The sequence below is a fragment of the Vanellus vanellus genome (assembly GCF_965231255.1).
Source record: "Vanellus vanellus genome assembly, chromosome: 9".
NCBI lineage: Eukaryota > Metazoa > Chordata > Aves > Charadriiformes > Charadriidae > Vanellus > Vanellus vanellus.
In genome coordinates, this window is record NC_138914.1 from 11,883,997 (window position 1) to 11,896,654 (window position 12,658).

At 46.0% G+C, this 12,658-nt stretch overlaps 1 protein-coding gene across 1 annotated transcript in view; it reads right to left on the minus strand.

Moving 5' to 3' along the window:
- Nucleotides 1-1,501: 1,501 nt before the first annotated feature.
- The window catches only part of SETD5 (SET domain containing 5), a 68,398-nt gene continuing 57,241 nt past the window's right edge, over nucleotides 1,502-12,658 (minus strand). The window contains exons 21-24 of the mRNA XM_082487775.1: nucleotides 10,931-11,217; nucleotides 7,801-7,934; nucleotides 3,980-4,053; nucleotides 1,502-3,785 (exon numbers count right to left, since the gene is read on the minus strand). Of these exons, the coding sequence (XP_082343901.1) occupies nucleotides 3,186-3,785; nucleotides 3,980-4,053; nucleotides 7,801-7,934; nucleotides 10,931-11,217 (1,095 nt within the window). The 3' untranslated portion in view covers nucleotides 1,502-3,185. The remainder of the gene's footprint in view (nucleotides 3,786-3,979; nucleotides 4,054-7,800; nucleotides 7,935-10,930; nucleotides 11,218-12,658) is intronic.

The window sequence follows — 12,658 nt, forward strand, 5'->3', positions numbered from 1 at the left end:
GTCTTGCCAGCTTGCGAGTGCTGTTGCCGGCTGAATTGGAAAAAACAAACGAAGAAAATCAGTGGAGAAAGGAATACAGTAGCTGTAATATATCTGTATTTTAGTACAAAGTTTGATACAGTGTTTCACAAAACCTTATTGAAAAATATAATTCAAACCAGACGAGCTCGGAGCCCTGTGGTGTGGGGGACTGGGATGGGCGCCTCCCAGCACTGCTGATAAAGATGAGATGGTTTGCAAGGAGGATGTTGAAGGACCCAGTGTGGTCACCAGTGGTGGCACAGCTACACGGGTTGGAGAAGTGAGGGTAGGGAACACCCCCCCTGCACCCTCCCCGGAGGGCTGAGCCTCCATCCACGCAGGCTGGCACACGAGGGGGGCATGGGCCAGCGAGAGTCCCCAGGGAAAGGTCTGTCCCACCCCGTGGCAAGGCAGGAGGTAGGGTGGGGGGGTCTTGTCTATCACTAGGAGTGTTTCAACCCTCCCCTTCTGCCCCTCTATGGACCTCCCTGTAGCCACAGTGCACTGCGGGAGGTCTGTTGGCTCACAGGCTGACACAGGCTGGTAGGAGTCTCCTGAAATTCAGCAAATTCCTGTGTTTTGATGGAAAAACAATTCACGTGGCTCGTCAGTGCAACAGCACGTGCTGGTAGAGGAAAGGGGACAGCTTTCCAGGCTGTGCGAGTGTGAGGGCAGCCTGGAGACCTCTCGGCCATCTGGAGGGCTTTGGCCAGCTTGGTCTCCCCTGTACGGGACACACTCACAGGCCAGGCGAGCCCCCTGCAGGCACACGGCACAGAGGAGAGGCTGAGGGATGGGGCTCCAGGGGAGAAGGGGAGAACATGTTGGTGCCCACAGCTTCACAGCTGCTTTGGGGGAAGGCATAGAGAAGGAGTCAGACTCTTCTGGGGGACACACAGGGATGAGACACAACAGACACAGTCCCACAAGGTTGCAGGGGGAATGTTTTCACCCCAAGGGTGGTCAAACACCGTAGGCGCTGGGCACCTCGGACTTACCAGCTTTGAGGATCAGCACTTGGCACCAGGTAGGCCCTGCTGCAGGCTCAGCCCACCTCAGGCTTCCTAAGGAAAAGGCAAACAGTATGAAAATGAAAAGCCCCGGGCATGAATGCACCAGAAACCAGGTTTTGAAGCAGTGCAGTAGTGCAGGGGACATCCTCCACACCACACCTCCACACCATCTCCTCCCCAAATGAGCTTGAACGAGAAGAGCAGCAGTGCAGCCACAATCTCACAGACCCAGCCAGGAAGCTTGGGGAATTTCCCCTTTCTCAGGAACTGCAGCTCCTGGAGCTGCCCCTGACTTCACCCGAAATGCCGGCAAAAGGGACATCTGCAGGGCTGCTCCTGCTAAGTTCCATTTACCCTGCAGGGAGAGGAAAGAGAGACGAACATGCACACACATACCCCTGTCCCACGACCTGGGCACCAGCACTGAAGGTGGTAAGGAAACACAAAGGGACTTTCAAAAATACCAGTTTTCAAGTTAAGTATTTTTATTATCAAAATTATTACATCTCTTGTGAAAGTTCAAATGTTACAGCACGGTGTAAAAACTCCACTAGAGTAAGAAGCTACAGCCCCCACCTTTCAAAGAGCTTTCCAGGGTCCCTCCCTCCTGCCCCCCTGCTGTGCCCAAAGGTGCCGGAGCCTCTGGGCAGAGCCCCCCCCCCCCGGCTCCCTCCTGCTGCCCGGCAGGGCAGAGCCTGCCTGCCCCGTGCTGTTCAGAGCAGGGACGGGGAGGCTGCACCCCCAGGGCTAAGCCGAGTGAAGTTTACACCTATTTTATACAGTATACAGACACCCAACTGCGGGGTGACAAGTTCCATCCCAACACGCTCACAGCCAGACAGTGTGAGAAAGTTACTCTTTGTTTCAATATTTTAAAAGTCTCCCCTAGGTTGAACAAACACCTGATTTCAATTGTGAATTAGAGAAACCTGTAACAGTCCTAAAAAAAGGAAGAAGACTGTGCATCTGAAAAGACAGGGGAGACAGACTCACAGCATTATGTTATCCAAGAGAAAGGAGAAGTTCCACTGCAGCACCAGGGATGACAACTGTCGTATATTAGCTAACCTACTATGGTTATAACTGAATATAAAATTAGATAAATAAAAACACGCCCGATATTACAGTAAACAAGTGAGAAAGAAGCTGGCAATCGTATGGAATTGAACAGACAGCGCACTGTGTCTGGGCTGGCCTTGCTGCCACACTCGGTGGGTGACGGCACCTAGGAAAACCATCCTGCACAGAGTGGGGTCCCCACCGAACACCTAACCACCATCTCTCTGCAGCTCCCCCTGCTCCTCAGTCAGGCAGCCCCTCACACGCTGCAGCATCACTTTAATCAGGCCCCTGGTCACCCCCCAGCGTGTCTGCACACCAGCAGCCAGAGACCCCCTGCCCCAGCACGGCAGCATGTGGCAGCACCGCCCCAGCAATGCTCCCGTTCACAGACCTGCGACAGACGTGGCGGTCGCACCCCGTCAGAGCAGCACGCGACAGTGCATCCCAGATCCTTTGCAGCAACAGGCACACACACTCCAACCCCCTCCCCATGCTAGTTCACATTTGCGGAGACTCTTTTCCTGGAAAAAGCTCCGACTGCGGCAGCCATGACCCAGACCCAAAGGCAGCTGTGTGCACTCGTCTGCTTGTGACTGGAATGATCGTAACGGATTAAAGCCCTCCCCGGAACGCACTGAGAACCTGACCTATAAAGAGAGCTTTGGGATTGGAGTTCAACTTCCCCCAATGTTTTCTTTAAACTGCTTTCATATTCAAAAAGATGTCCGTACTGCATGAGTGACTATGGCCATGGGCACGGACAAGAGACAGAGGCTGCACCACAGTCATTGCACTTGAACCATTTGCTTTTTTTTTTTCTTTTCTTTTTTTTTTTTTTTTTTTTTTGCAATGTACCCATGCGTCAGGGAACAGCTTTGCTACAGTCTCTGCCTCAGAGAAATCTGCGTTCTCCTACAAGGCCAGAGGCCAATACTGCTCACAAATCTCACCCGTGCATTTCAGACCTCAGCCTCTGACCCCTGGCACCCCAGCATCAGGTGCAAGCTCCCAACACTGGCCCAGGAGCCACTTCCAGAGGTGACTGGAAGGACCTATGGGCAGTTTTGTCCTCCTGGAGTCCAGACAGCCCTAGGAAAGTCCTGTTTGAGTCTTTACTCCAGAACCTTGAAGCTGCTGAAGTCTGTACTGATGGACACTGCTTCCCCCACGGTGTGGATAGTGTTGTGCATTGGAAATCACTGCCCCCCGGGAGCCCTGGTAGAGAACAGACTGCCCAGAATTCGGTAGACTGATAGTCCGCAAGTCTGACTGTAGTGACCTAGCACTTTGGGGAGCAGAGGTGGAGCCCGACGCGCCTGTGCAGGGCTGGGAGCCTGACTCGGAGGAAAGAGAGTCCACAGCCGTCTGCTGTGCTGGGCTGGCAGCAGCAGGGCAGCTCTTCTTCAGGAGGCTGCCACTGACACTGCCAGAGTGCTGCTGGCTGCTGTAATACCCCGAATTCCCTGCAAACAGGGCGGAGGAGTCTGTGGAGACCGAGTGGGCAGGGCTGGAGTAAGAGGTGGAGGAGAGGGATGTTTCTGAGGAACCATGAGAGAGGCTGTGTGCTGTCCTCTGTGCTGCTGCTCGATAACTGTATCCAGGAGAGGGAGTAAGGTGTCCTCTGTAGGGTGAGGAACTCTGCTGGAGAAGGGTCTGCGATTCTGCCTGGGGACTGTCAGACTGCAGGAGCTGAACGAGTCGTTGGGAAAAAAAAAAAAAAAGAAGGTATGTCAGACTGAATTCCCTGTTTCCTACCTCCTTCTCATGCCAAAGGTGCTTAGTATAGCAGGATTAGGAATAACTGGCAGCCAAACCCAGTTTCCCCCCTAATCCAGTTAAAAGTTTTACTTCAGAATGGGCAGATAATATATGAAATAATTTACCTGGTAGCTGTATCGAGAAGGACTGTAAACTGCTGGTCCTTTGTGGGCTTCTGGAGTGTCTCCTTCTGCTGTGTCTGCAAGGTACAGGCAAGATGTTAAACCTCATCCTCTGGACTGAGGCCACAGCACTTACTTCCCTTTCAAATGACACACTTGCACACACCCCACCCGCCTTGTTCTCCATCCAGCTACAGTTGAGACGAGCAGCTTCTCCAGCCATCAATGTTTCAGAAGCTGAAGAATCCAAACACAAGGCAACTGAAAAAACCTTAACACGCATAAATCAGCCACACATTAGGAACCGCTGCTTCCCTTGCCCCAGCTCTCCCTGGTTTAGCACAAAGCTCACCTGCACAGACACAGCCTGGGCTCCCTTGGCTCTTCAGAAGGATTACGCGAGGCAGAAGACAGTTTCTAAGGGCTCAGCAATTCTCCACTCAGCCTTGGTCATAGGAATCCACTTGGCTACAGTTACAGCCAGGGAGGTAAAACTGTCCCTTCTTAGATGGCTGTCAGCAGGATCCTGCTGCAGGTTTTCCTCAAAGGCAGATCCAGACACTGCCAAAGACTGAGGTCCCGTGCTGCCAAGGCTGACAGCACCCCTGCTGCTGTTTTGGGGATTACACTTTACAAGTCAATTGAGCTGCTCCAGTTACTCTTAGACCTCAGAAACGCCTGTTTCAGAAACAGGCCAAGATGATGAAAATGCTTTGAGGTCTGAGTGGTAACAGCAGCATAGTACACACTGATCCACTTTAGCTACGTAAGAGATCAAGAGGAATAAGCTGCTTCTTAACAGGTGGAGCCTGTCTAGCGCCTGGATCTTAGAGGGTGGGCGAGCTTCTTGTCCTACGAAATAACTGAACCTGAACTGGCATAGGCAAAAAGTACTGCAAGTGACCCAGCCACTTTGCCACGTGTGGTGTTCAGTTGCTACTACAGTAACCATGGAGTTCAGGTGGCGATCCTGCTTTCTTTAGGAGGGAGTGAAACTGGTGGGACTAGAAAATTTCACATCAGAGTTATGTTGCAGTCTAATGAGACAGAGCTGTTTAGCTGCAGCATCTCTGGGATTCTCAGCAGTCACCTTTGAAATGCCTTGGTGAAACAGCACTGGTATTAGTATCTAATTTATATGACAGATGCATCTCAGCCATGAAATAGGACACGCTGCCTTAGCCTGCTCTGTACTTCTGCCAGACAGGTCTGGCTTTGCACCAGATGCACTGGCACAAGCACCAGTGTCAGCAGTGCCCATGGCTTTGCTGCAGTTGTCCTCTCTGTGTGCTACATCACAGTTGCTGGCTTAGCTGAACAGGAATCTGGATGGAGTTGTCTTGTCTCAGACAAAGCTCAGAAGCCTCATTCCTCAGAGCACAGGACCTGCACAGAGACCGGGGAGTGAAGCTTCCAGCATGTGTCCTGTGCTACCTTCCCTTTCTGAAATGACATCCAATGCATCAAGTAGCTGTTTGCTGTAGGTGACATTCCGAGTACTGCACTGCAGAAAGGCAAAACTTGGAAGTTTGGGGCATGTTTTGTCAAGCAGTCACACACAGAAGAGACTAACTGTTCAATCCAGGAGATCGCTGTGATTAACTGGAGTGGAGTACGAGAATCAGATGAAATCTAAAGATTTCTGGAAGGAATTGTTTCTTAAAAGGCCAGGCACACCAGCAGGGCTACACAATTTACTGGCAGCGCCTGTTCGCAGCAAAAACCTCAACAAGTTCAAGACTATTGAAAGACTCTAAATTACAAAGGTTAAATAAACTGTAACTTTCCTGAATTTTTTCTATGTAAACTTAAAAGATAAAGCCAACATTTCCCTTCCTCATTTCTTAATACCTGCAGAAGTAAGGACATAAAGAAGAACTGCTTTTCTTGGCAGTACTGGCCTGTGTCAACCGAGAGCATATATGAAGTGACAGCTTTAACTGAAAGCAGCTGCAATTCTCTCAAGTGTGGCATGCACCCAAATTCCATTTCATTCCTACATGCCCCATTAGCAAACCATCCGAGTTTGGGTTTTTTAGTTCCCCTCATATTATTATCCGTTACAGCACCAAGTAAACGTGTATCTTCACAACTCCTACAGGTGATACCAGGAATGGCAGGGACTCAGACACTCACTTGTTTCACTAAGAAGCAGAGCAGCAACTTGGGGAGGTAAGGTGGCTCACAGAATCTAAACAAGCTACTGAAGAAATTGCCAGAAAAAAATATTTTGCTGCGCTAGGATGAAAGAGACAAAAAGACTTTTGTCAGCTAGAGCATTAAGTTTTCACATCCTGGAGTGGGATGGGTTTTATGTAACAAGCAAGAATGGATCAAAGTAGCTGAAAGTCTTAACTCTGGCCTAATCCTTGGGTGAGGCTGAAAAGCCAGAGCTGTACAGGTTACAGTGGGCAAAAGGCCTGTTGTGAGTCTGGATTTTGCCTACCCTTCTAAAAGAAACAACTGAGAAAGCCACTTCCACTGGTATGAGAGAGAGGAAACAGTGGGGACCCATGAAACCAGTGAAATTTTTGATAGGGTAAAGGATTCCCTCTCAAGACTTACATGAAGAAAAGGCATTGAAAGGAGATGTGCTTAGGTGTACAAAGATAGCAAAACCCCATAAGAGAGGCCAGTTTTCAGAAAGTGGTCCTTACTGCACCTGAGGAAACTGCAACTGCAACTGAGGAAAAAGTCTCATTTGGAGTGAAGTAAATAGCTACTTGCCCTAAAATGCTCAGAAATGAGATACCCCTAAGGCAAAAGCTGCTGTTGCTGCTGAATTAACCAAAGAGCACTCTGCTAGTCTGGGTTAGAGGCTCTAGTCTTTCCATGGCTAAAATAACACACGACTTGGTTCTGGCTTCCACATAGATTCACATCCCTATTACTGACCATCAACAAGCTCTACCCATACCAGCCATGAGTCTCTAACAACAGTTCTCAGCTATGAGAAAGCAGGGACTGATGGCAACACATGGACAGAGTTATTTAAATATGATGATCCATCGCTATAAGTCCCAAGTGAGATTAAGGGTTCTGAGGGCACTATCTGTTAGGGAAAACCAACCATGTTCAACAGAGACTGCAAAATAAATAAAAGAAAAATAACTCAATTTCACAGCTGAGAAATTAGGCAATGATGAAGTGATCTGCTCATCTCACAGAAAGTCACATCTCACCTTCAGACCACAGATAGGTAAGAGAAGGGCGTAATTTCAGCTCAAGTTACAAATAGTCACTGACCCCACATGCTACTTGGTGAGGACAACACTTTATTTGGACAAGAAAGGAACATCAACAAGGAACTTAATTCATCTCAGTAAGAAGGTGCATTTCACAAAACTGACAAATACCGTAACTCAAGGAATCAAGTAACTTCAAAAAGCGCTGAAGTAAGGCTTGGAAGCTAAATTAGTTCTTAGCACTGCCTCAAGCCTATACCTGCATTTTAGTGTGATAACACATTTATCTGGATGTTCAGCCAACTAGAATTATTAAATGATAGCACTTTCGTCACCCGTACATAGGGGCAATTGAGGCAATGCTGCTTAGCCCATTGGTCCAAGGACAAAGAAGCTGTCCCTGCCAGGGCCAAGATGCAGGTAGTCTTGAATCCAAACCCTGCAGAAACCTGGAGGTCTTCCAGGTCTAAAAGAAGAGGGATATAGGCTCAGGCAATATCTAAATAACAACAAGTATGGCTTGCAGAAGGCATTGATATAGTTAAAGATGAAGGTACAACTAACTTCATAGACAAGTTTGCAAAGTTATGAGCCCACTGTTTCCCACCAACCAAGTGTTCAAAAGTTTCATCTTCCTACCTGCATCTCTCTCAACAGCACTGTCACAGGTAGGTGAGGATTCAGTTCTCTGGGCTACCTTTGCACCACTTCGCAGCACCTTCTCAAGTATGCCTCGGCCCTCTCGAAGCCTCTCCACTGACGTTGGGACCATCCTGCAACAAAAACCCGGTAACAGCTGAGGATTGCTATTATGCAGCTGAGAGCAAAGTGACCAATGCACAAGGGGGCTGTGGGGTCCTTGGTATAATCACAGGACAGGTTTAGTTTCTGCTTAAATACACTGGTATGATGTTATGTGCAAATGCAAACCCCTACCATAGAAGGGAGTGATCAGAGACACAAACTCTCTTGACAGATGAGGAATAAACTTCTGAACTGCTTTTGCAATGTAAAGAGCCTCCTCTGTGGGATTTTAGACTGCCAGTCACCAGCTACCAGGACAGCACTGCCCCCAGCAATACAAAAATCTTTACTAGTATCAAAAACATGGTATAAACACCCAGTTTAGTAGACCACCTGATTACAGGACACCTTCTCCCAGAAAGAATGTTGTGAGATTCAACAGCATATTGAAAATCCTGGTATTGCTTTAAAACTAAATGCAGTTATTTTGCATAAATTACTTTTATTCAAACTAAAAAGAGGCAAACCCAATACCTTTATGATAATACAGTGTCAAGATAGTACAGTCAGACAATGCAATGCTCCCAGAGCAGAGCTAGCTTGGCCATTTTGCCCATTAATGCTACTTTGTCCCATTTATTTTGTAATGTGAAAACTCTCTGCTCAAGATTGGTGCTAGATCTTGTTCCATTATATATTACGAGTGTCTAGGTCTGAGGGTGAAAAACAGAGGTGAAGTGGCTTTCCTAAAGCCAATCTGTAGAAGAAAAACTGTGTCACAGACAAACCCCAAGCCCCTGGGTCAATATTCAATCTACCATGCACAGGACCATCCAAATCTCTTTAGAAATCGGAGTTTCAACCTATAAGATAAGTAGCACCCTGATCAGGGATTCACAATGCCTTTACCCTAGACACTGAAGAACACGCGCCTTAAAAATGCCTGAATTTAAATATTTAGTAAAATATTTAATGTACTGCATACCATCTAAGTATGCAGCTTAACATCATATTAACAGATTTCTGTATTTATTTTTTTCTTTTCAAAGAGATATTAAAAACTGTGCTTTTTTTAATAAATAGCCCAGACATTGAAGTTCACCCCTCAATGAAGCAGAAGGGAGAAGGGGCCAGAGTTCACACCTCATGGAGGTGAATGGGGTGAGGGGGTGAATTCACACCTTCGTTGCTGCTATTGTTTTGCTGGAGACAGTTTTCTGCAAGGCTGGGTTTACTGGGCAGCAGCACATCTGTTTACATTGTGATGGCTGTATCTTGGCAACTGAAAGAGACAGAAACTTATTTTTTTTTAAATGAAAGCTATTGGCAAATATTGTAGAATTCAGCAAAAATCTGGACAACTAAAAATTAAGGCACGTAATTTTAGTTCCCACCATTTTCTTCTGTCCCTAATATTATATTATTGTGAATGTCTGGAAATGTATCTGAAATGTAAGCACTCAGAGTTAAAGATGAAATTGGGTCACAACTTTAACTCGGTAACATGCATTTCCTAATATATTTTTTAAAAGTAGGTGACTGTACATTTTTTAGCCTTGCCCATTAAAACACAGAAGAACAAGAATTTAAAAGGCAGCAAATTGCTTAATCCCATTTCAAAATGTATCAGCATGGTTTCAACTCTATATCCAGTGTCCCGTAACAATACGATCTTTATTCACACACAATACTTACTCATGAAACCACGTGAGAAACTGAAGCCAGAGCACCTGCTGAGGTACAGCAGATGGAGCTCACAGAACATAAAACATGGTACCAGAGCAAGGTTGCCACACTGACCCCTCATCCCTCCCTAGGTTTTTTTTCATTTAGCTAGGTTTTTCTTTCACCCTTTTGCAGGCAGAAGGAAGCCGCACAGGAGGAGAAGGGCACAGGATATCAACACTTGCACAGAATAATATTTGGTTACAAAATAATGATTACAAACTAATCATCAGCTGACTGCCTCAGCTGTGGCTAGTCCCAACATCTGGCAGAAGGTCATCTGGTAGACAGAGTACTGTCAGAGAGGTATGAGACAAATTATTTCTATTAATCTCTGCTTGAAGAGTGATGGAAAAGGGAAGGAAACAGATCTTATTACTCCTGCAAATTCACCCAAAACAGTATTTCTCAAGCACTTTCAACATTTCAACTTCTCACTGCCTTCAGCATTGCTTAGCATCTCTTCCCTTGCCACCCCCCCACCATTACATGAGCAGTGACACAGATGCATATGTGGAGAATCAGCATTAAGAAATTAATTGCCTTTTTGCCTGTGGTGTGCACGAACAGCACTTGCATATAAAGCAGCAGAGCCAGTGTACTACATAGCTCCAATCAGCAGAACACCCTAACCATTGCTTCATTGACACTATAATACAACATTTCGGTGCTGTGGTACTTAATTTTTTGGACCAGACATTACTATCAGGTTCAAAAGTTTTTGAAGACCAGCCTTTCCCCTTATCAAACCTTCTCACGGTAACACGATAAAGGTGGGTTTTCCATGCCTTTGGCAAGCCACTGACTGCAGTCTGATAACTGCTCTTCAAGCCACATAAGCAAGGCATTAGGAAAGCCAGAGTTGTTTCACTGTCCCTGCTTCTCAAATGCAAAGTTGCAGAGGGCTCTGTTAGCTTTCCTTCTGAACAGGAGTTCACTTTGTATCATACGTGTCCAAACAGAGTGGAGGTTCAGAGAGAAAAGACCTGGATTAAATTTTCATTGCAGAAGTAAGACCTTCAAACATGAGACCTTAAAAGGAAACTGGTAGAAGAGAGAGACAACTATTTAACTTCATATCTTTCATGACAGATTTGTGATATCTAAATCAAGAACTAAAGGGCAGGCTGAGAAGGCTGCTGGTATCCTTCACGGTTGTTCAGCAATTACGGAAGAGAACAATGCCAAGAGACCCGACAAAATCCATCCAACTGCACTTATTGTTATGGAAATGCCCCCTAGAGAGTTTGGTCCTTCTCTGTGGAGCAATCTCAGGCTTGCTTGGAAGGATAACACTCACCACCTACTGCTGATGTTCTCCTGGGATTTGCTGAGTGATGTTGAGGAACTAGCCCCCCTCGAGTCTGGTGGGCTGACGTCCTCTACATGAGACAGGGAGGGATGAGAAGGGGAGAAGCCACTCTGTGGGGAAGATGGGGTTCGTACTATGGAGCCTGGCAAGCTGTTGCCATCTGTGTCAGTCACAGAACCGCTGCTGCCCTGTCGAGTAGGAGTCCCCGTACATCGCACTGAATCGCCTCCCTCCTTGGCTTCTTGTTTCCGCTTGCGATATTCTAGTAGAGACACCTGGGAGAGAAAAATACAGTCATGAGTCAGGGAACGCAACAGACTAGGATAGGGGGAGGAACAGGCCCACGCGCCATTTTTAAAATCTATTTTTCTGGGTTTGCAGATAAAACTTCAAAAGCTATATTGGGATTATAAAATCTTCCTGAATCTGCAGGCACTTTAGAAAAAGAGCTAAGCGGTACAAATTTACATCACTCATCACCTGCCATGCTCACCCACATTTTATGACCAGTGCTTCAGCAGACATATCCAGCTAGTTTGCTTCTCTAACAATCTGGAATTTCACATTACTTCAGTATATGCTTGCATATTCAAGCATCAAGCCTCCGTATCCTCCTCTCAACATCCTTTGCTCCCTCTCTCTGGTTTGTGACCTTATATAAAATGTATATCAGAATCTGTACATCTCAAAACCAGAGAATAAGAGCCTCTTTCACAGAACTGGTATCTTCAGTCCTGTTCACCTGTACCATTTCAGCTACATTAATGCCAAAAACTTGGTAAAGTCTGACGCAGAATTTTAACCTGCTTCAAGTCGTTTCCTGCTGTGATGGTTCAGCAGCCAGTATTGCAACCTTCCAGCACTATGACGTAAAGAAACTACTTTTAGCAAAGGTATAGTGTATTTTGTGCAAAGCAGTCTCAGATTCGTCAAAGGCACAGACCAAAAGATCCCAGATAATGCAGTCTTGTAACAAAGGGACAGCAGAACCAAAAATACACAAGTATTTCCAACTGAGAACTTACCTTTCACTGTATCTTCCCTTAAAAGTTATTATGAGGCACAGACCCCATAAAGTACTTGCAGAAAGCAGCTCTGCTGAAGATCTTAACTATGATTCAAAGCCTGTATAGAAGGCTTTGAACAGGGTATTTCCAAAAGTAACTCAACATGTGAAGGTTTTAAGGTAAGTGTAACTTTAAAAGAAAACAAAAGGAAAAAATCAAACCCCTCCAGAAATGGAATGGAAATCAGACATTCCATCCAGCTGGACACTTACACAAGTGACCTGAGTCACCACACTGGCAGTATAAAAAAAAATATCCAAGTACAAGAAAAGGCACCGATACCCATCTACACAAGTGTATGTTTATTTGTCCCATGAGTTTTATCACAGCAACCTCTGATCATTTTCACTCAGTTTTAGTCCCATGAGGGTCACTGGTCTGCTATTAGAAAACCAAACACATTTGCTTTCTTTAAACATTATTCCTGTGGGTTTAGTTTCAAGAGCTAAAACTTAAGTAACAACCTTCATCTACTTTTGTTGCAATGTTAATGTTTCCATATTAATGGAAAAATTCTAATCCCTTCTAATTTCTTTTGAAACATTAGACCTTCTTTCCTAGTAAGGACCCTTGATAAAGAACACTTCCGCCAATTAGTACAGTTGCACTGTGTCTTGTCTCAGTTTAACAACTGTTTGTGAAAACTGCG